General features: G+C 31.5%; 2 protein-coding genes across 16 annotated transcripts in view; one reads left to right on the forward strand and one right to left on the reverse strand.

Annotated features, from left to right (window-relative positions):
- Positions 1 to 20,602, reverse strand: part of LOC119601658 (synapse-associated protein of 47 kDa) — a 117,707-nt gene extending 97,105 nt beyond the window's left edge. For 9 of the 15 annotated variants that reach the window (XM_037952743.1, XM_037952741.1, XM_037952744.1 and 6 more), the window contains exons 1-2: positions 17,616 to 17,759; positions 16,444 to 16,868 (exon numbers count right to left, since the gene is read on the reverse strand). In XM_037952743.1, the coding sequence (XP_037808671.1) occupies positions 16,444 to 16,634 (191 nt within the window). In that variant the 5' untranslated portion in view covers positions 16,635 to 16,868; positions 17,616 to 17,759. Of the gene's footprint in view, positions 1 to 16,443; positions 16,869 to 17,441; positions 17,465 to 17,602; positions 17,760 to 20,340 lie in introns of those variants that run through there. The other 6 variants (XM_037952737.1, XM_037952735.1, XM_037952736.1 and 3 more) reach the window with 6 other exon arrangements.
- Positions 20,603 to 22,870: 2,268 nt separating this feature from the next.
- Positions 22,871 to 23,843, forward strand: LOC119601663 (mitochondrial import inner membrane translocase subunit Tim16). Its single transcript, XM_037952753.1, has 2 exons — positions 22,871 to 23,178; positions 23,238 to 23,843. The coding sequence occupies exons 1-2, from the start codon at positions 23,016 to 23,018 to the stop codon at positions 23,489 to 23,491; spliced, it is 417 nt and encodes a 138-aa protein (XP_037808681.1). The 5' UTR covers positions 22,871 to 23,015; the 3' UTR covers positions 23,492 to 23,843.
- The last annotated feature ends 958 nt before the right edge of the window (positions 23,844 to 24,801 follow it).

The raw sequence follows: 24,801 nt of genomic DNA on the forward strand, positions 1-24,801 counted from the left end.
GAGCACTAAACCTAAATCCGCAGTGATTTAGTTTCTAGGATGGAGAAGCTGGCATACCCGCAGTCAAAAGTCGTAGCGCCATCAAAGATAGGCCTTTTTAACTGCTCTCCTATAATGATATTCTTGAGATTATATGGCTAGGAGTTATTCCACCATATCTAAACGGAAAAACTGGAAAAATTACAATTTTCTGGTTTAACATTTAAGTCCGAAAGGATGCTCTTCAACTACAAAGTAAAAGAGTTGATGAGAGTCAAGAAGAATAGGCATTGGTTGAAAGATCTCTTGGAAAAATGTGTTTAAGGAGATAAGATGTTTATTGGAAATTCCCGAAACATCGACGTATCAAAGATCAAAATTAGGAGATATCAGTATCAAAATCGGGTCATCAAAACTAATATTTTGATATATGTCGGATATTTCACAGAAAACCCCAAAATATTCTATTATTTAAGGGGAAACAGGAAATTCAAATTGATGTTATTTCCCAGAAAAGGTCAAAAAAGTGTTAAATTGACCATCAGTATGAGAAGATCTTAGTAGAGTTCAGAAACGAGTCAACAAAGCTAATATCTTTGATATTTTTCGGATATTTCCCACCAAAATATTTTTTGAAGGGTAAAATAGGAAATTATCTTTGATGTTTGTCGAATATTCCCAAGAGAAACTCAGAATATCTTCAAATGCGTCATTAAGTGGAGGTAAAAAGGTCAGCTTAGCCATTATAGAACTTATAGCTAAGAGTCTTATAGAACTTATAGCTAAAACTCTTGATCAGAGGTTATTACACAACGTGTTAAACTCCGCATTTCGAACATAGAAATTCCGAAGAATTGTTTACTGGAAATTCAATTCTATATGATTTAAAGAATATAACTTTCATTTTCGGTTTTGTAAGAAACGACACTAAAAATTTGTCAAGATTTATGTCATATTTAACGTATAAGTTCTTTAAGATGACGCATGACTTGAACAGAATTTATCGCAATACAAAATATTCAAAGTGTTAATAAACTTTAAACTTGTCTAAGTATAAATACACGATGTTAACAACAGAAAAACTTTTTCCATAATACCCCAACATCCTGTAGTTTAGAGAATAAAATAAAAAAATAACTTTAGTGGCAGTCATAGTGGAAAAAAGTGTAAAACAGCTTTTAAACTTTGAGCAAAATAACTAAAAAAAAAAATTGCAAAAAAAAGCGAAAAACTACGATATGATTTAAACAACAAATAAACGTATTGCATATAAAACATTTATGCATGACTGCATCTACAAAAAGGCGGATATTAAGTGAAAATAGTTTATGCGTATTGTAGCTGTAGTAGTATTAGTAGTTGGTTGTTTGTTGGAGCATATATGCTATAGCATGTTTAAGCATGCTAAAACATGTACAAACTCACAAACAGAAAGAGGGAATAATAAAAATAAAAACTTGTTAATGTATACATTTAAGTGTCATTAAAACAACAACCATAATCATCATCATCATTGTTGTTGTTGTTGTCTTGAACATCAATAGACCGACAGACAGACAGACAGACATTTATTCTACTCGTTGCTAAGTTTGTTCTTATAAATATAATAAGAGTATAACTGTTTAAGTGTGAGTGAGTAGCAAAAGAGGATATGAAGAAGCTGTTATAAACAGAAGCCACTACTACAAGTGGAAATTATAACGGTTCAATAATAATCTCAAGGAAATAAGGCGAATACAAAATGCTCGTATTATGCTGAGCAGCCTTAGACAGACATAAGCAAACAAATCGACATTGTGAAAGAGAAAGAGAGAGGGAGAGAAAAGAAACAAAACGCCAATATAATAAAATAAAAATAAATGTTTGACAGTTGTTGGTTGTTAACTAAAGCCACATACGCACATACATACATATTAATAAATATTATAGCAGTATATTTATTTACAGTGAGAGATAAAACATTACGTACTTTTGCATAACCCCTATTGTGTCTTTTCTGATAGAATAACTTTAAGTCCATCAATATAGAATCGAACCAAACCGAGACATCAATAACTGTATCTATCTTACGAATATTAAGTCTGAACAGATTTCCTAAATCATGGAAATCTAGAGTCAGAGAAAGTGTTTAACTGCGATTTACAGCATTGAACTCTCTTGTACAAATGATTCCTTATCTAGTCACAAGAAGTCCGCCATTCGCAAATCAGTCTCTGCACTTCTTAAGAACGGATTACGCCTTAATTGTTCAGCCTGAAAAACATGGCATTCTTAAAAATAATGAAACCTAAACTTATTACCCTTCGTAATATTGGATTCATTCGTGATATGTCATGAGTTTCATTCCCCAAGGTTGAGATCAGTGCGATATTATATCTATAAAACATTTGTCGGCGAAAAGAGTGAATAATATAGTCAATGATAAAGGAAATGAAGGCAGTGTTTTCTTGGTTTGAATGATTTCTCATTAGATTAAGAGACGTTTGTTATTCGCGAACCTGTTCTTCTTACGACCGAGATTTCAGCTTGATTGTGCTTTGGAAGAATTGGAAACATGTGTGTTCCCTCTATTACATACATAAATCTTTTGATGTTGATCGTTGTTTCAATCGTTGTCTAACTGCCTTAGTCTAACTGCCGAGTTAAGCGCATGTTATATCGGTGTAAGACTAAGTTCGAATGATTCCTAATCTCGTTTAAGGACACTTGTCATTCGAGAACCTAAACTGAGAAATGTTAAAAACCACAAACTCTGTTCGTAGAATTCAATCCATTCGTGTAGATATGGAGCAACACGTCCGATATCATAACAGTGAAGGAGAGTAATAGTTATTATTAACGGAAATGAAGATAATATTTCACTAGATAGTAAAATCTTCCCTCTTATCATGCCAACTTAGGTGGCTGCTATATCTGATTAGCACTTGTGAGAATTATTTGTAATATCATCAAGATCCATTCGCGAACCAGTTCATTCAGAGTAGCAGCAAATAGCTCCCTATCTCGCCAATAGACGTTTGCCTTTCGCACTCCAGATTTAGGTATGACCGACAATTCGACCTCAAACAAAATTCCTAAAGCGAGTAATGAAACCCTCACTATATCCCTTCGTAGGATTGGCTCCATTCTTATAGAAATCGAAAGGTGAAAGATCTTTCTGATATCAAAACAGTAAACCATTTATTGGGAAGCATCTGCAGCACTTCCCAGTCAATCTATTTTTATGCAACCAACTGTTTGTTACCAAATTTAACCATTTAAATATCTTCGATTTTATCCCCCACTGTATATAAAAGACAACGAAAATGAGTGAAAATAAGTTAAGATGGGGTGGTGGCTGGTAGAAACTTAAATACATTATACCATGAGTAAACAATAAATTGGCTTTATGAAAAATTGTGCCATCAAATGTCATTATAAACGTATATAGGGGATTGTTTGCACGATTACACAATACAATCAATTAAATATTTATACGATGACAAAGTAGAGAAAGAAAATAAGAAAACCAAAAAGATAATATAATAATATTAATAATAATCAAAGATAAATGATTTCATTTTATTTTAAAGCAGCAACATGAATAAACAGAAGCGACCATTAGCATTTCTGTTTGAATTCTATAACTGTTCGTTCTATGAACGTTACAAGTGACATAAACTCTGGCATAAAGAGAATTCCATATATAAACCACTTAAAGTATATTAAGGCGATAAAATGTTCATCAATCAATCAGATGTTATATAGGGCTTAAATAAAACTGAGGTTGTGTAAATTTTATGAAAAAGATAATAAATTGAAATATTAAGTTGGCTGGAGATATTTTGGCAATGAAGATTTTTCGGTTCTCAAAATTTACTTATGGAGAATGTGTTACATTAGAGAGAGAGAGAGATTTGTGGTGTTTTAGAAGTAATAATTTTGACAAGGAAGACAAAGATCGTCTGGGCCACACAAAAAATACAAAGAATTGGAGTCATTACTTTATTACTCCAAGATGGCTGTCAAACTCAACAAAAGCTTTCAAATTCAAGTTGTAGCAGAACTCATCCAAAAGAAGGAAATTGGGTTTCATACGAATTGAAGCCATGATCTTGAAAGCCGTTTTTGAGTGTCTGAAATGCAGCTTGAACACAATAAGAGAAAATCATTTTGGTAGCGAATAATTACTTGTAAGGAAAAAGAAACCAACCCATTGCAATAACCCGTAGCGTAAGACATCGAATGTGATACTCGGCCAACCAGACGAATCGACTCCAAAGCCAAAGAAACTAGGTCCTCAAAGCGCTAGCTAAAGCAGCACTTAGGGTATGGATAAATAAACGATTGGTCGGTCTACTACTACTACTCCAGTGTGGTCACCTTCGCTCAGTGATACGCAGTGGAGAAACATTCAAAGCTATCACCTGCACGGGGAAATGAAGGTCCTGCTAGTCAAGAAACACAATGTCATGTTGACTAAACAGTTCCTCCTGGGATGTCATTGGAGGTGTTATCGGAACTTCAACATCACACAATTGGATACTCTTCCGCGGCACGTCAGGAAGGATCTTCGTATATACGAGGAGAACATACGCAGATATGTGCAGGATCCATTAGATCAGTTATCGTATACGGCAGCATTGAACGACATTCATTACCAGCCAAGGAAAGAAACCCATTACAATAACCCGAATAATTAGACATCGAATATGATAATTGGCCAGTCGACTCCAAAGCGCTATTCGGCAGCACTTGGGGTGTGGATAAAGAAACCTTTTTAGCTACATATAAAACGATTGGTCGTTCAGTTGCTAATTAAGCTGCTCCAGTGTGGTCACCTTTGCTTAGTGATACCCAGTGGAGAACTGTAAAGTTTTGCCTACAAATTATCTCGGAACATCACCTGCACGATGGTCCTGCCTGTCAAGGAACACAATGACATGTTGACGAAACAGTTCCTCCTGGGAAGTCATCGGAATAGTCATCCCAACTTTTAAATCACACAGTTGGATACTCCTCCGAGGCATATCAGAATCAGTTCTCGTATTTGGTAGCTTTAAACGACATTCATTACCAGTCAAGGAACACAATGTCATGTTGACTGAACAGTTCCTCCTGAGATGTCATCGGAGGAGTTATCGCAACTTTTACATCACACAGTTGGAAACTCCTCCGAGGCATGTCAGGAAGTATCTTTGTATATACGAGGAGAACATACGCAGATATGTGCAGGATCCATTAGATCAATCCTTGTATACGGAAGTTTTGAACAAAATACATAGAGACGTCGTAAATTCCGTGGTCACACGATATCGCATGAACGTCGAACTTGGAGGTCGCCCACCGTCCATAGCAGACATAGAAGAAAATCTTCTCTGGAAAACAAGAGTAGTTCTGGCACAACTAAGATCGGAATGGAGCAACAGGCTTTATGCCTATTGGTCACGTACAGACCGTAACGTCCCCAACTAATGTCCTGCATGTGGTCTAGGTCCTCATGACATACACCACATATTCAACTGCTCAGCTAACCATACTTCACTTTGTCAAATAGATTTATGGACGCATCCAGTTGAAGTAGCCCAATTTTTAGACCTGGGCATTGATGTAGAACTCCAATAGATTATACAAAGTTAGTTTTAGAATCTCAGAAACTGCAACAGCTAGAGCCCTAAATTTTTTTACAAACAACTGTGACATCCATAAGAATATTTGTGGACAAAATGGGCGGAATAGCTATAGTGGGCGTGGCACCTTACATATTAAGCAAATATTAAATCAGTATATCTGAGAAAATATAACAGTTAGAGTCCTCAAATTTTGTCGGAGCCACTTTAGTGTCAATATGATTATTTAGGACAAAAAGTGGACGGACTAATATTAGGGGGCGTGGCACCTCCCATATAAATTATATACAAAAATTCGTTTATCTTGGAAATTATTAGGGTTAGAAACTTCAAATTTTGCACGAAGAACCTTAACATCCATGTAAACATTTTGGGTAATAAATTGGCGGACTACCAATGGGGGGAGCGGCACCTCCCACATGAATTAAATACAAAAATTCGTTTATCTGGGAAATTAATAGAACTAGATTCTCAAAATTTTTCATGTAGAATTTGATATTCATCTAAACATTTTGGGAGAAAATGGGCGGACTTTCATCAAGGGAGGCTTGGCACCCCCATATGAATCTATTAGAGCTAGAATCTTCAAATTTTACATGAAGAACTTTGACATTCATGTGAACATTTAAAGAAAAATGGCGGACTTTCAATGGGGAAATTGGCACCTCCTATATGAATTAAATACAGAATTTCGTATATCTGGGAAACTATTAGATTATTCACATTTTTCATAGGTTACATTTAAATCTTTATTAACGTTTGGAAAAATTGGCGAACTTTTAATAATTTGAATGGCATCTCATTATATATGTATATGAAAAATAGTTAGAATCTTCAAAATCGTTAAGTGGGTTTTTTATTTATAAAATATAGCTAGTTTTGTATAAAGATAGGGAATAGGGAATAGGGAATTTATAGCGGTTTATAGAAAAAATTCTCTACGATAAGAAAATCTAACAAAATTATTCTAAAAAATAGAGAATCTCTTTAACAAGGAAATCTTTAGGTAAAAAATTCTTAAATCCTTTAATTTTAGAACTGAAAAAAATGTTAAGCCATTAACAAAATACATAAATTCTTAGTTACATTAAAGGTAACCTTAAACAATAAACAATATTCGGTGCGTTTATCATCTCCTTGCCTTTTTTAAGCATTATTTACACTTTAGTTTATATATATATATTTTTATTATTTTAGTTTCCTTCGCATTTCCACCTTTGTTTATTTACAATTTTTCATAACGCTTTTTTGCCAAAATGTAAGAATCTAATATGTCCTTGGGGAAACATTAATTTTGTGATTTAGCATTAGACCCTTTATTTTGGCTAACACGTAACAAGTATTGTACATATTTCTACATATAGTTATATACTATTGTATATAAAAAGTCTCTAAAGAGTTTTAAATATAAGTGACTCCATTACCTTGCAAAAAAATTAAACCAAATAAATAAAATAAAGAAATATTTGTAATAAAAATATAAAAACGAAAAAGAGGGGGGAAAGAGGTTTAAGGGGCCACTATGCTATTTCTAATAATCCACAATTTTTAAACAAAAGAAAAGAAAACAATAGACAAATAATGAACTTTTACACATACACAACTAAACCAGTAATTCGAGGTAACAGTGTAGAACTCGTAGCTTAAACTACTCTCCAGATTACTTGGGGATTTTAAAGAGAAGTTACACTTCCTCCCTACATTACCAGTGAATCAAATATGTGTCAAAAGTTTAATAGAATTCTTATAGTTTTGAGTAATAGCGACTTCCTTGAACTGCTGGGTTACTTTTTTATTTTATTTATTCATGTGTCTACGTGTTACCTTTAATTATATTAAAATCTAAACAAATTGTTTATATTATTTACACTTGGTTTTGTTTTTTGTGCCTTTAATTTATTTATTTTTATTATTATTTTTTTTTTTTTTCATTTGTTTATTTCTGCAGGTGAAAAAGGCCAAATGGTTATAAAATAAAGCCAAGGTCAATAATAAGGCATGTAAAAAGGATTTATTTTAAATATACACGCTGTTTTGCTAAAGCAGATGCTTAAAAGAATAAAAACTAAATGTTGAAAATTGTTTAAAACAAGAAAAATCTTTATAAAGAGAGAATTTCATTGAACATTTTCTATAAAGAGAGAATTTTGTTGAAAATTTTGAAAAATGTGAGAATTTTATAAAAATTCCCTTTAAAGAGAGAATTTTGTTGAATTTTTTTTTATAAAGAGAGAATACTTTTGAACATTTGGAAAAAAGAGAGAATTTTATTAAAAATTCCCTTGTTGAAAAATCTTTATAAAGGTAGAATTTTATTGAACATTTTCTATAATGTGAGAATTTTCTTGAACATTTTGAAAAAAAGTAAGAATTCTATAAAAAATAGCTATAAAGAGAGAATTTTGTTGAAAGCTTTTTATAGAGAGAGAATTTTGTTGAACATTTTGAAAAAAGAGAAAATTTGATTATAAATTCCCTATGAAGATATCATATTGTTGAAAAATCTCTATAAAGATAGAATTTTGTTGAACATTTTGAAAAAAGTGAGAATTTTATAAAAATTTTGTTGAAAATTTTTTATAAAGAGAGAATTTTGTTGAACATTTTGAAAAAAGTGAGAATTTTATAAAAATTTTGTTGACTATAAAAAGAGATTTTTATTGAACATTTTAAAAAAATTGAGAATTTTAGTAAAAATTCCCTTGTTGAAAAATCTCTATAAAGAAAGAATTTTGTTCAACATTTTGAAAAAAGTGAGAATTTTATAAAAATTTTGTTGAAAATTGCTTATAAAGAGAGAATTTTGTTGAACATATTAATAAAAGTGAAAATATTATAAAAAAATTCCCTATAAAGAGAGCATATTGGAAAAAATCTCTATAAAGAGAGAATTTTGTTGAAAAATCTCCATAAATAGATTTTTTTTTTTAAATAATTCATAAAGAGAACATTTTGTTGAAAACTTTTTATAATGAGAGAATATTTGTTGTAAATTAGAAAAAAACTGCGAGATTTTATTAAAAATCCCCTAAGAGAACATTTTTCGTAATTTCTCCATAAAAAGAAAATTTTTAAAAAAATTTCTTAAAAAAATAATTTGGTAGAAAATTCTCTATATAGAGAGAATTTTCATAAACCTTAAAAAAAATAAAAACTCCCTATAAAGAGAGCATTTTGTTGAAAAATATCTAAAAAGATAGAATTTTATTGAAAATTTTCTATAAAGAGAGAATTTTGTTGAATATTTTGAAAAAAGTAAGAATTTTATTAAAAATTTCCTCTAAAATCTCCATAAAGAAGATATATTGTTGAAAATTCTTAATAAAAAGAAAATTTAGTTGAAAACTTTTTATAAAATGAGAATATTGTTGAACATTTAAAAAACAGAGATATTATTAAAACTTCTTTTTTTGAAAAAAAAAAGAGAGAATTTATTAAAAATTCTCTATAAAAATCTGTATATAGATAATTCTAAAGAAATTTTTCTTTAAATAGAGATCTTTTCGAACTTTGCAAAAGAGACAATTTCTATAAAGAGAGAATATTATTGAAAGTTTTTTTTTATAAGGAGAGATTTTTGTTGATAATTTCCAACAAAGAGAAAACATTTTGTTAAATTCTCTATAAAAAATAATATTTTTGAAAAGATATTCAATAAAAAGAGAATATTTTCTGAAAAAAGGGAAAAATTTTGTTGAAAAATTTCTAAAAAAATTAGAAGTTTGTTAAAAAGCCTCTAAAATGTTAAAAATTAAAAAAACACTTTTGAAAAATTAGAGAATATATTTATAATTTCTCTTCAAAGAGAGAAAAGAACTAATTTTTTAAACAATTTACAACAACAATTTTATCAAAAATTCTCTTTGATGAGAGAATTTTATCAAAAAATCTCTATAAGAAGAAAAAAAATTAAATTTTTTGAAAATCATGAAAAATTTATTGAAATTTTTTTAAACAAATTTTTTTGAAAATTCTTTACAAAATGTTTTTTAAACATTTGTGAATTTTGTTGAGTGATTTTGATGTAAATTGTCTATAAAGGGAGCATTTGTTAATATTCTTTCTGAAAGAGAAAATGTTATCGAAAATTCTCCTTAATGAGAGAATTTTATCGACAATCTCTTCAAGAAGATAAGATTGTTGGAAAGTCTTTAAAAACCTTGAAAAATGAATATTTTTCCAAAAAAAAAAAAATAATTTTGTTGAAAATTCTCTACAAATTGAGAAAATTTGTTAAACATTTTCGTTTATGATTTTGATGCAATTTTCTATTCGAAAATTCTCTATAATGAGTGACTTTTATCGAATATCTCTTTGAAAAGATAAAATTGTTGAAATTCTTTAAAAAACATGAACAATTTTCCTGTAAAAATCATCTAAAAAGAGAGAAATTTGAAATTCTCAAAAAAGCGAATTTATGAAAAAAAACTCCCGAAAGTTCTCTAAAAAATAATTCACTAAAAAATACAAATTTTCATGTAAAAATCATCTAAAAAGAGAGAAATTTAATTTAAATTTAAAAATTTAAATTAAAAAAAAAATTAGAAAAATTCTTCAAAACTCGCGAAAATTCTATAAAATAATAATAATTCGCTAAACGAAGACTAATTGTGAAATTTTAGTTGTTTTAATTCTCTTAGTGAATTTATAGCAGTTCATAAAAAGAGAGAAGTTATCGAAAAAATATTTAAAATTCTTGGAATATTCTCGAATATTACTTTAGTTAACTTATTTAAAACCTTTATAAAGTTTTTAAGATAGTAATGCCTTTAATATAATGCCTTTCTCCACAAATTCCTAAAAGTACACAGCATTTTTGCAAATAACTTCATGCTTATGAGTATAACTCTTGTAATATTCTCGAATATTCATCTAGTTTAACTAATTTCAAAACTCTGCAACATTTATTAATAAGTAATCTATACCTTTTTAAAGAAATAAAGGTTGCTTAATATGGCCTTAAAATTATAAAATTTTTAAGCCAATAAATTATTGGAATATTCACGAATATTAATTAACTTATTTAATACACATTTTTTGAATATTTTTATAATTAAAATTTTCTTAAAACCATCAAAATATGCTAAATTTTGTTTTTATTATTCAAGCATAAGTAACAAACTCTTAAAATATTCGCGAATAATTTCTTAATTTCACTTTTTACAACATTCTTAAATAATTAATGAATAAACTCTTTAAATATGCTGTTTATTTAATAAATTTCTTTGTAAAATTCTACAGACATATGGTGGCAAAAGAAAATATGCAAATAGAAATTGCATTTTTCTACAACAGAAAATTATAAAGAGCGTCCTTTTGAACAAAAAAAAAAAAAACAAATCATTTGAATAAATGTTACAAAAGTTTAAATGAAATTTTACTAAAAGAAAATTAAATTAAGCTTAACATGCAAGGTTATATTTATTTAGGATAAAATGAACATAAATAATTGAAATTTTTTTTTAAATTAATGTGTTAAATGAACAAACAAATACAGCAAACACCAATTTAAATTTATCATATAAAAATTGTGTGTATGTAAGTAATTTCTTCATGTACACAGATACAAAATCCTTTATAATATAACGTAGCCAATCAACCCTTTTAATTTTATTTTTCCAACAGCAAAAAAAACTTCAAAACGAATTGTGTCAGACATAATGTCTGTTGTTTTCATTTCAAAAGTGTTTCAATAAAAAAAGCTACAATAACAACAACATCATAATTAGTTTTTCCAATATTTGTTATTTTACATGTTTTTCTATTACACTTGAATACATACACATAATTTCATTTTTCCTTCTATTATCGCCATTTGCCCTGCCTCTTCTTCTAATAAAAAACCTACAAAAATCATACAATTCGTACATATAGAGGTCAAATATTATAAAACATGCTTTTGCCTGCCTGCCTGCTGCTATTAAATTGAATATTTTTTTTTTTACTTTTTTTGATTCCTTTTTTTGCTGCTTTAAATTTTCTGATTAATGAGAGCCAAATTTTGGTTTCCTTTTGTATTTCCTGTGAGTTTGCGTGGTTGTAGTCAAGTTGTTGAATTTTATGTTTTTTACGATTTTTTGCTTCTGCTTTTTTGTGTGCTTTATTATAATAAAAGCAAAAACAATTTCTTGTTTACAACTTTGTTGGAAATTGTATTTTATCAATAATGAAAATTGTATTTGCCAAGAGAAAAGTACCATATGGAATTAACAGCAATTCTATTGAATATTATTAGAAAAAGAAACAAATTTGAAACAAACTTAACACTTAATATTCAAATTTGTTTATTTTCTTTTGAATTTTAAATACGGTCTTGCTGTCTATAGAGAATTGAAGGTATAGAAATGGCCATAATATATAATAATAAAAGTAATACGACCTTTAGGAACAATGAAGAGATGGAAAGGACCACAAATATCCTATAGGAGTGATTTCTATAAAAAAACTTACTAGCGGCCTCCTTAAGATTAGTACAATGGTACGTATTTCCAGTGGATAGAAAACGCTTGAAAAGAAAATCAGCAAATACTTTATTTAGAATTAATTATACCCTACATCACTATAGTAGGGAGGACAATCGACTCAGAATCACTGTCCGGTCGTTCGTCTGTTTTTATGTCTGTCTATAACCACATAATCTGGTACTATGGGTGGCTGGTTGTCCGCAGGACTTGTCCTGGCTGGTCAGATGGTTGAGGTTCCTACGGGATCCACGTAGTGGCTGTGCTTTAAATCCAAATTCGCGGGAAGAGTAAATTACGGTTAAAAGACTGATGAACGGCTGTTGCCGAATGACTACAGATACCCACAGAGAACTGACTGTAGAACTAAGCGTTGGAAATGAATTGTTGTTAATTGTATATGATACAGGATGAATGTAGAGATATACGGAACTCATCCGCCCGTATACCTACAGTGAGTCTGTCGTATGTTGTTCTCTTATGAGTGTGTCGGATAAAAGTGTGTTGGGTTGAATGGTGATGGATGAAAGGTATCTTATACAAGTGATACCATTGAATTTTCCTTCCTTGTCCAGGTATGTTCAGAGTAAACTCTGTTTATACCAGATTTACCACAGTGTGTTACTGTGAATAAGAACAAAGTCTCGGCTTATTTGTTGGATTCGTACTTCGGCCTACCGGTTAGGTGATGTTTTTGCTTCTCGGAAGTTAAGCAACGGGGCAGCAATGGTCAGAGATTAGAATGCTCAAGTACTTGAGCAAAGTTCACGTATACTGGACCGAAAATTTCATATACGTAAATTGTCATCTGCGTTTAAGAAGGACAATGGGCGGTGGTGAGTCATAATAGAAGCTCAATCAGTGGTTGAATAAGACCACCGTGAAATAGGCCAACACGTTGTTCACGTATAGCACTCGACATTAACTTTCTGTCCGTCTGAGAGTCCTTGTCAAGAAGATAATTTGATAAAATTTGGCATATAGTGCCTACTTTTCCCAAGGACGAAGCCTTTATAATAATGGTTGTAGTCGGTCGTTTATTTCACCTAGTTCCCTTCGTCCAAGTATCACTCAGATGTGATTAGGTCGTAAAGTGTGTAGAAATTCGATACAGTCTTTGTTTGAAGGGAAAAGTCAAATAAATAAGAAACTTCAACAGTAAAGTCTTTAAATATGACAGCGACGACTTTGATATTTATATATATTTGCGAAAAATATTGACGGAATAACAATAGTGGATATGGCACCTGTACTATTCTTGGGAATACTTAAGGTACTAAGGTATGATACAAGCGTTCTTATCTCCTCTCTTCGAAAGCCTATGAGCAGCCTTGATCTGAGATCTTCACATAGAGGCCACATAGATCCCAAGATCTGAAAAGTGACCTGATTTGGGCTTTCCCATACAGTTCATTTAGAACAAGTGTCTTACAATTCGTAAGAGAGATACCAGTAAACCCTGTCATTTATCGTGACCAGGGACCCATATTAGCGTTATTCTAGAATGTCTCGCTATCTCATTTAGCTAAATTTTTGATAGTAGCTTTGCTGTCAGTATATATACATATATCCCCCGATATGTGGTACCTTAGCTGCTCGTTTGGTAGCAGATATTTCTGGCAAAGAAGAGCACTACAATAGTTAGGCATTCTGAAGGATGAAAAACCACTTTTCCACTCCTTTGGAGCCATCAAAGTAAACTCTCGTTACACCTGGAGGTGGGTGGGGTTCTAGTTCGAAATTCCTATGTGGAATCCTGGTGCAAAAGCGAACCATTCGGTTTATGTGTAACGATTTTTTCTCTTTTTTGTCGGACGGTATTATAGAAGTTGGACTTCGTAATGCAATAGTCAACATTCAAATGTAATGATTCGAAGTCTTTTATAATTCTAGAGTGCCTGTAATTTCTGTGACCAGACCACAAGTCACATGCATTTATTCTGATCGCAGAGCTGAGGGTAAGTTGAAGGGCCATTAAGTCACCTGATAATCGGCTCAACATGTTTAGCAGTGCTTTGGTTGGCATTGTCTTCATTGCTCTCGTAATAAGGAAGGTAATGTTTCTCATAGTGCGCTCAATGGTTGCATAGTGTGAAGTATGCTATAACTCCATAAAACAGTATGGGCTTGATGACTGCCTTAAAAATCCAGTTAATACCATTCGGGTTTATTTCCCAGGTTGTACCCAACTGCCTTCTTGCTGGTATAAATAGCCACTTGTTAACCCGGTTCTGATTATTCAGATTCCAGGATTACGCTAAGATATTTTGAGTGATCCGAAGTTTTAAATCTAATACCATTCAACTCTAGTCAAACCCCCTAGTGAAGAGAACTAGTTCAGTTTTCAGTGGATTTACAATGAGTCCACGGGAAACATTTCATTTTGCTTGATTCAAAGTTTTCAATCTAATACCATTCAACTTTGGTCAACTTTTTGCGGAAAAAATTTTCAATTTTATACCTCCTAGTGAAGAGAATTAGGTATGTTTTCAGTGGATTTGCTCCACTCCATTCGCTTAATAAGCTAAAAGCAGTTTCCAGATATTATATTAAGGAATTTACCCGTTATCAACACCACTACATCAACGGCTTCAGCGACTATCGTAATCCTATTTCAGTTAAATCCAAACAAAAATTTTTTTGGTGCATAAAATTTTAACTGAGGTATTATGAAAGTATTCATAAATACCTTTCAATTGAGATATTAATCATCAGATTCTGACATTGTGTTTCTATTGATTGTTCCGGCACTGTATATAACATTCCAATTATGTGGAATTTCGCCTTCATTTCGATGAATGATCAATTTATTATTCAATTTCTTGAAGAAAATTAGATTTTCTAAATGTGGCTTTACATGGGAGCTTTGTATGGGAACTAGGAGAAAGAACGATTATCTGTAGTTTTGAATTATTTGTAGTATTTGTACGGACATAGCTAAATTGATTTAGAAAATTATACTGAATTGATTGATATATATAAAACGATCTATAATTCTAAGTGTTACAAATACTATCACATCGGGAGGAGATTTAGATTCTTACAAAGGAAATTAAGGGGCAGTAACGATAAGTGACTTCAGTTAATTATCGTTTCAATATGTTCTAAAAGCTTAACTTAGCCTAGAAAGCTTATTAAACAAAACTGTCATACAATTTCCCCTAAGAAAAGTAGCAACTCTAAAAGAAGTTCTAAAAATGCTTTGCAATATAGAAAATTTTTCGAATTCTAAACATGTAAAGAAACCCACATTTATCAAAATAAATAACTTTAAATGTTTTTATCATCATTTTCTTTGCTCTAAATGTTGTTGCTATTTAACTACGAAAAAGAAAATATATTTTCTTAACTCTTCCATTTTTTCAAAAGAATTGTCATGTAATTGAAACATTTATCTTCTTATAATATTAGTTGTTGTGAGAAAAATACATAATTAGTTTTTGCAACTTAATTAAAAAGTTTGTATTGGATGTTGCGTGACTTGACCTACATACATATAGTATATGAAAAAATGAATAACTTAAGTTATAATATTAAATTAGAAAAATTCAATTTAAAATGGGTCAAAGGAAGAGGACAAAGAAAATTTGAAAAGAAGATGATAACAATTAAGTTTTTGATAAAATTGATGCTATAATTTAACAAATACTAAAAATAAATCTGAAGTTGGGGCAATAAATAAAACTTTTTAAAAGTTTAGGTTAAGAATTTCTCCTTAAACAAGAGAGTTATTTTTAACAAAAAATTAAAATTTTTTGTTAAAATCCTAAAGAAAATTGTAATTAGAATAGGGTTTTCTTTTAAAACTATGTTACCAAGACGTTATAATTAAACAACTATTTATTTAAGGAAAAAAAACTTAGAACTTATCAAGGCAATTGTTAGTTGAGAGGAAAAAAATTGGTCTAGTTTTTATGTCGATTTGTTCATTTGTGAAAAAAGGCGAAATTGAACAATTTTAATAAATCACGTGTAGATTATACAAAAAAAAAAAAGTTCTAGGTTATATGTACACACATAGTATCCTTGAAGAGAGTTAAAAGAAAAGATAAAATACAACAACAAAACTAAAACACACATGACAAATGCTTCAAAAAAGAGAGAGAAAGAGAGTTAACGAAATACTCACAGGCTCTCTATTACAATAGTAAAAGAACGAGAGAGACAGTGCAAGTGAGTGCAAGAAAGAGAGAGAGTTTGTTTGACAGGATTCAAGAGAGTTTAACGATATATACTATATCAATGGAATTTATTGACTAAAAGTATAATGGAATCAAATACAAATACTATCACGTGTGACAGGAAAGCCAAAAAAAGGAAACGAATAATACGAAGTCTTAACTTAATAACGATTGATAAGAAACGAATTGTTTTTTTTTTAGACAAAAACTTACCTCTTAGCACCCTCTTCACCTTCGGGCAATTCACCACCAGCTGTTGATGCTGCTGTAGCATCATGATGTTCTGAAGGGGCTGCTGTGGTTGCAGTTTCTTGTGTATTGGCAGCGGGTACTTCTTCATCACCTTGGCCACCTTTCACAGCACCCACCAATGAAGTGAATTGATTTGTTATATTCGAAAACATATTGTTACTTTTTGTTGTTGTTGTTGTTGGAGTTTTTGAGTTTTTTTAGTTTTTAATAAATTAAAAAGATCTTTTTCTCTTTTCAAAAATTTACTAGCACTTTGATTTTTATGATTTTTTTCAAATTCAGTTATAGATTTAAATACAACACTGGTTTTTGACTACACGCTTTTTAACACAATAACACACTTAACGGTTTCTTGTATGTTTTAACGTTACTTTTTTTTAATTTGTCTATTTTAAGTTTTAAGGTTATGTCGTAGATTTTCAGAATATGCAAGTAAATGTTGTAAAAAACGGGAAAGGGAAACAGAGAGAGTTAGTTAAAAAAGAGAAAAGGGAGAGAGAGAAATAAAAAAGAGCATATTACTACAAAAATATATCTTAAAAAACAAGAGCGTATATAAAAACTATAACGGTAATGTTTCGATAAAAAAAACGAAAGCTCACGATTTGTATGGATACCACTTTTTTTCTTTGTTCTTTTTTTTTTCTTTCGTTTAAGAAAAAGGGGTTGTTACGTTGATTTCCAATTATATTTTACAACTATTTTGTGTTTTTTTACTTTTTTCTTAACAAATTTCAGCAAATTTTTATTTACAAATTCAAAAATTATATAATAATTTCCCAAAAATTAAAACACTTTAACTTAAAATTTCTTATAAAAAAAAAATGTAAAACAAATCTATACTAAATAAAAACTTGGCTTGAAAATATGTTGCGAAAAAAATCAATATTTTACAATATTTTATTTGTAGTTTAAGTAAATTAGAAGAAAAAAAAACAACAAAATTACGCTGTATATACTTTTATTTTCTGTTTTTTACTATGTTTTCTCTATAACTATATTATTTATGTAACAACAAACGTTTTTCCCCAGACTTTTTCTTTAGGAGCTTTAAATTTTCTATTATATTTAGATAATTTCTTTATAAATTATAATTCAATAAATTTCACTTTTTGTATACTTTTCAATATTACTTTTTTTTCTTTGCCTTTTTGTCTAAAGTTGCTTATTATTTTACTATTTAACTGTGTCTTCCTGCTTTGAATGTCCTCGGAGAACTGTTTCTAGTCGTTTAGAAAACTCTTTTCAAATAGCTTTACAAAAGCGAATTGATTGCTGGTTTTTTTTTTTTCTTTAGTTCTTTCGTTTTTTTGTATTTCTTTGCTGTTGTTCTTTTCTCATCAAACCATTGGTTTCACCACCGCCTACCAAGAAAATCACCCACTGGAATGTATATCGATTTCGTACAACTCTGTTATGTACCATATAAGGTACGCAGGACATGTATAAGCGAAGCAAAGATATGGAGAGAATAAATGCTAGAGCAATTTAAATTATAACAAAATAAAATAGATTTTTTTTTATAAAATTTCAAAAACTTTGCAACGATTTGAGAGATTTTGAGAATTTCTCGCAAAAAAGAAATATAATTTTCTACAAAAGAGAAAATTATATTTTCAAAAATTTTCTTAAATAACATATTTTTTTCAAATTTTTCTATGCAAAAAAAGTTCTATAAAAGAACAAATTTTCAAAAATGTTCCATAAAAGGATAAAACGAAATTCTAACATTTTTTATAAAACGAAAACTATTTGCATATAGATTGGTCTGTCAAGTCTATAGTTTGTTCAAAGTGAAGACTATCGACTCATCTACTGTTCAGACAATAGACCGATATAGTCAAGAATATTGGCTAATCTATGTCAAGTCTATAGACTGATCAATAGTCAAGTCTATAAACAGATCTATAGTCTATACTATAGAGTGATCTATAATCAAATCTATAGACTTATCTGTAGTCAAAATCTAGTCTATATACTAAACTTTAGTCAAGTCTATAGACTGATATAAAGTCAAGAGTTTTGACTGATCTATAGTCAAGACTATAGACTGATTTATAATCAAGACTATATACTGATCTATAGTCAAGACTATAGACTGATTTATAATCAAGACTATACACTGATCTATAGTCAAGACTATAGACTGATCTATGTTCAAGACTATAGACTGATCTATAGTAAAGACAATAGACTGATGAAGGCAAGACTATAATCAAGACTATAAACTGATCTATAATCAAGAATATAGACTCTATAGTCAAGACTATAGACTGATGAAGGCAAGACTATAGACTGATGAAGGCAAGACTATAGACTGATATAAAGTCAGGAATATTGACTGATATAAAGTCAAGGCTTTTAACTGATCTATGTCAAGACTATAGACTGATCTACGGTCAAGACTATAGACTGATCTATGGTCAAGACTATAGACTGATCTATAGTCAAGACTATGGTTTAAGTTTAGGACTGATCTATAGTCAAGACTATAGACTGTTCTATGGTCAAGACTATAGGCTGATATATGGTCAAAAATATAGACTAATCTATGGTCAAGACTATAGACTGATCTATAGTCAAGACTATAGATTGATAAAATTCAGGTGTATTGACTGATATAAAGTTAAAACTTTTGACTGATCTGTGACGACTATAGACTGATCTATAGTCAAGACTATAGACTGATCTATAGTCAAGACTATAGACTGATCTATAGTCAAGACTATAGACTGATCTATAGTAAATACAATAGACTGATCTATAGTAAAGACAATAGACTGATCAAGTCAAGACTATAGACTGATCAAGTCTATAGTAAATACAATAGACTGATCTATAGTAAAGACAATAGACTGATCAAATCAAGACTATAGACTGATCTATAGTCAAGACTATAGACTAATCTATAGTAAAGACAATAGACTGATCAAGTCAAGACCATAGAGTGATCAATTCAAGACTGTAGACTGATCTATAGTAAAGACAATAGACTGATATAAAGTGAGGAATATTGACTGTTATAAAGTCAAGACTTTTGACTGATCTTTGTCAAGACTATAGACTAACCTATGGTCAAGGCTATAGGCTGACCTGTAGTCAAAACTATAGACTGTTCTGTAGTCAAGACTGATCTGAAGTCAAGCCTAGAGAAAGTTCCATAGTCAAGATTATAGACTGCTTTACAATTAAGCCTAGAGATTAATATTAATTTAAAGATTTATGAAAATTATCTGTAAAAAAATACCTATTATGCATTTTTAAAAATCTAACAACACCCCATTTTAAAGTCTTTCTGTATTTTTCCGACAGCAACTTGAAACTGACAAGATCAAACCAAAGCGTCCTGCTCTCCATAAAGTAGGCAATTTTATCGCAAAGCGCAGTAGCTTTTTACTTTCGACACTTTCCACAACATGTTGTACTACTTGGCATTCCAAAGTGGTAGTTTTCTTCATGGACGTTGAGACTTTAATGGAATTTACTGCACACAAGTGCCAGGTACGCATGAGCACGAAAAAATAAACCAATTTGTCTTTGAAAGTAGGGAATGAATAATTTCTAAAGTGAAATAACTTTTAAATTTGAAATAATAAGCGTGACAGAAACAACTGATAATGTGAATCACTTGAAGATAAAGTTGTAGTAGTTAAAGGAAGCAAAAGGTTTTAATTGCCAACTAGACAACATTTAGCCAAAATTTTAGATGGAAACAAATTTTGCTTTAAAGTTAAATGTTTTAAAAAAGTGTAAGTAATATTTAGAAAAGATATGAAAACGCGTTTTTCCTAAATAAATGAAGTCTTGTAAATTGTGTTCAATTTGCACAAGCTAGTAAAAAACATGAATTTTAATTACAATTTGTTTAGGGAAATTTTTGCTTTTTTAGATCAAAGTTTACCAATTTGTTTTTTAACTATTATTTGATTATCAATCACTTTTCGTGTTGCTTTATGTTGTCTGATTTGCTCGAAATATGTTAATAGTTTTATTAAATTCTTTATTCTTTTATTATTTGCACTTTTTTGTTTACCAATTTTTTCCAACTGGATAAAATTCTGACACTTGTTCTTTTTTAATAATTTTTTTATTGTTGACACTTGTTTTGTTGTCACTTTCGTAGGTAAACAAAAGTGAACTATATTTTCACCACGTTGGTTTTCACCACAGCACGCAGCCGACAAAAATTAACAACGGCGTTAGTTGATAATAAATATTGCATCGATATTTGTGCATTAACAGAGGAAATGATTTTCACTACGAACGAACGAACGAAACGAAAGAACGAACGAACGAACGAACGAACGAACGAACGAACGAACGAAAGAACGAAACGAACGAACGAACGAACGAAAAGAACGAACGAACGAAACGAACGAAACGAAGAACGAACGAACGAACGACGAACGAACGAACGAACGAACGAACAAAACGAACGAACGAAACGAACGAACGAACGAACGAACGAACGAACGAACGAACGAACGAACGAACGAACGACGAACGAACGAAACGAACGAACGAACGAACGAACGAACGAACGAACGAACGAACGAACGAACGAACGAACGAACGAAAGAACGAACGAACGAAACGAACGAACGAACAACGAACGAACGAACGAACGAACGAACGAACGAAACGAACGAGAACGAACGAACGAACGAACGAACGAACGAAACGAACGAACGAACGAACGAACGAACGAACGAACGAACGAAGAACGAACGAACGAACGAACGAACGAACGAACGAAACGAACGAACGAACGAACGAACGAACGAACGAACGAAACGAACGAACGAAACGAACGAAAACGAACGAACGAACGAACGAACGAACGAACGAACGAACGAACGAACGAACGAACGAACGAACGAACAACGAACGAACGAAACGAACGAACGAACGAAGAACGAACGAACGAACGAACGAACGAACGAAACGAACAACGAACGAAAGAACGAACGAACGAACGAGAACGAACGAACGAACGAACGAACGAACGAACGAACGAAACGAACGAACGAACGAAACGAACGAACGAACGAACGAAACGAACGAACGAACGAACGAACGACGAACGAACGAACGAACGAACGAACGAACGAAAACGAACGAACGAACGAAACGAACGAAAACGAACGAACGAACGAACGAACGAACGAACGAACGAACGAACGAACGAACGAACGAACGAACGAACGAACGAACGAAAACGAACGAAAACGAACGAACGAAAGAACGAACGAACGAACGAACGAACGAACGAACGAACGAACGAACGAACGAAGAACGAACGAACGAACGAAACGAACGAACGAACAAAACGAACGAACGAACGAACGAAACGAACGAACGAACGAACGAACGAAACGAACGAACGAGAACGAACGAACGAAGAACGAACTAACGAACACGAACGAACGAAACGAACTAACGAACGAACGAACTAACGAACAAGTAACGAACGAACGAACGAAGAACGAACGAACGAACGAACGAAAGAACGAACGAACGAAACGAACGAACGAACGAACGAAACGAACGAACGAAAACGAAACGAACGAAAATAACGAACGAACGAACGAAGAACGAACGAACGAACGAACGAACGAACGAACGAACGAAACGAACGAACGAACGAACGAAAACGAACGAACGAAACGAACGAACGAAAGAACGAACGAACGAACGAAACGAACGAACGAACGAACGAACGAACGAACGAACGAAAACGAACGAAAGAACGAACGAACGAACGAACGAACGAAAGAACGAACGAACGAACGAACGAACGAACGAACGAACGAACGAACGAACGAACGACGAACGAACGAACGAACGAAACGAACGAACGAACGAAAAACGAACGAACGAACGAAAACGAAACGAACGAACGAACGAACGAGAACGAACGAACGAACGAACGAACGAACGAACGAACGAACGAACGAACGAACGAACGAACGAACGAACGAACGAACGAACGAACGAACGAACGAACGAACGAAGAACGAACGAACGAACGAAGAACGAACGAACGAACGAACGAACGAACGAACGAACGAAAGAACGAACGAACGAACTAACGAACTAACTAACTAACTAACTAACTAACTAACGAACTAACTAACGAACTAACGAACTAACTAACTAACGAACGACTAACTAACTAACTAATACCTAACTAACTAACTAACTAACTAGCTAACTAACTAACTAACTAACTAACTATCATATTTTCCTTACCTAGGACATACACCGCTTGTGGTGTATTTATTTTCAGAAAATCTGAGCTAATTAATTAGTCTGGGCAACAGCCCATTAAATAAAAAACCAATATAAACAACTCTGTTTTCAAACCACTTGGCAGCACTTTTAAAAACATATGTAAAATGTCAATTTTGACATTTTCCTTTTAGGTTAGAAACGGTTGAATAATAATAAATTTCATCAAATTTGTGTAAAATTATTAAGAATAAAATAAATTGTTAAAAAAATAATAATAGAATTAAAAAGTTTAACATAAAATGGCCAAATATTTAGCACAAATTATTGTTTTGGGTGGTCAAGCTATTGGCAAGGCCTTTGCCAAAGCATTGAGACAAGAAATTGCCGCATCCCAAGAAGCAGCACGTCGCAGTGGTGGTGGACGTCAGGGAGAAAAAAGATCAGAAGCTAATGCCAGAACGGGTAAGTAACAAATATATAAAACTAACGAAATATATAATTGAATTCCTCCTAATTTTTAGGCATGACTCTGGATGAGGCCAAACAAATACTCAACATTAACGACCTGGAAAATCTCGAACAAATCACCAAAAACTATGAACATTTATTCGCCGTCAATGACAAAGCTAAAGGAGGTTCCTTCTATTTACAATCCAAAGTTTTCCGTGCTAAAGAACGTATCGATCAAGAACTGAAGGAGGCACTTAAGGCTCAACAAGCCAAACAAAAGAGACAAGAAGATTCAGCAGCGGGGTCGGAAGATAAACAACGATGAGTGTTGTGTTAGTAATTTTTAGAATGTGCTTTAGTAATTTCTTGTTTTTTTTTTCTATATAAATTTTATAAATTTAATTTCCTTTTACAATTCTATTGTAAAGATAACTAAACGATACAAGTTGATTATTTTAAGATATAAACACAAATAATACCTATAGGCTTTTCAAGAATATATAAATAGATAATGAGATTTAGTATGTGAAATAATAGTTGGATTACTCCATATTACGATTCGAATGAAAGAAAAAGAAACTTTCGAACTACAATTTGGATCCAGTTGTTTGGCAGGGAATCTATAGAACTTGTTTATTTTACCCAGACTGTTTTGTAAATAAAATGCAATTTTTTTTTGCTTAATTTGTTTTATAAAATAAGTTTGTTTTTAAAAAATGTTATTAGCAAATAATGAAAAAGATTGTTGATGAACGAAAATATAGATACAAAATATATATTTCTCATAATTATGTTATTTGTTGCGTTTAGTATTGCAGTGTTGGTGCAGTAGGGAATTGGATAATATATGGAACAAATAAATACATTTTCATAAAAAAGTAGAATTTTCCTGTTCAAGGCTAAATGAAATTAGAAATTTTCGTGCAAATCAGGTTTGTAAGTTGTTCGAAAATTAAAATTTCGGAAATAAGTTCGAATTTTTGAACATGTCTTAGTGGTTTGCGAAGTTTTCTTTTCACGCGTGTGCGAATAATCCCAATTTATGATGAGTTTACTTAACTCAAATATTCTCGTTATGTTCGAAAAAGTGCAAATTTCCTTAAAGGACGGAGGTTTAATGAAAATCATGAGAAGTTATAAGTGGGTAATTTTTCGTTCTTCAAAAAGTGCTTTTTGAATTTTCTATGATATTGAACCAAGAAAGATAAATTTAAGCATGTAGAACCTGGAATAAACAATAACCTATAAAAGGGGAAAATTTGGTACCTCTTCGTTCTTCAAAAGGTACTTTTTGAACCATATAATCATATAGGATCCTGATGGAATGAAACAGACATGAAAAATTCAGTATTATAGTACAATACCGCTGTGCCCCACAACATTTTCGGTACTTTTTATACCCACCATCAAAAAAGATGGGGGTATATTGTTTTTTTCATTCAGTTTGTAACACATCGAAATATTGGTCATAGACAAAAGTATATCCTTATTAAATTCTAAGACGATCTAGCTATGTCCGTCCGTCTGTCTCTTGAAATCGCCATAGGGACAACGCGGGAAGAGCTTATTAGTTTACATTTTGCATATACATACATATGTTGTCTATTGATAAGGTTTGTTTGGTATTGAAAATAG

The sequence above is a fragment of the Lucilia sericata genome, unplaced genomic scaffold (genome assembly GCF_015586225.1).
Source record: "Lucilia sericata isolate MDLA Ls3-8-SP2 unplaced genomic scaffold, ASM1558622v1 Contig000184F_arrow, whole genome shotgun sequence".
Lineage (NCBI taxonomy): Eukaryota > Metazoa > Arthropoda > Insecta > Diptera > Calliphoridae > Lucilia > Lucilia sericata.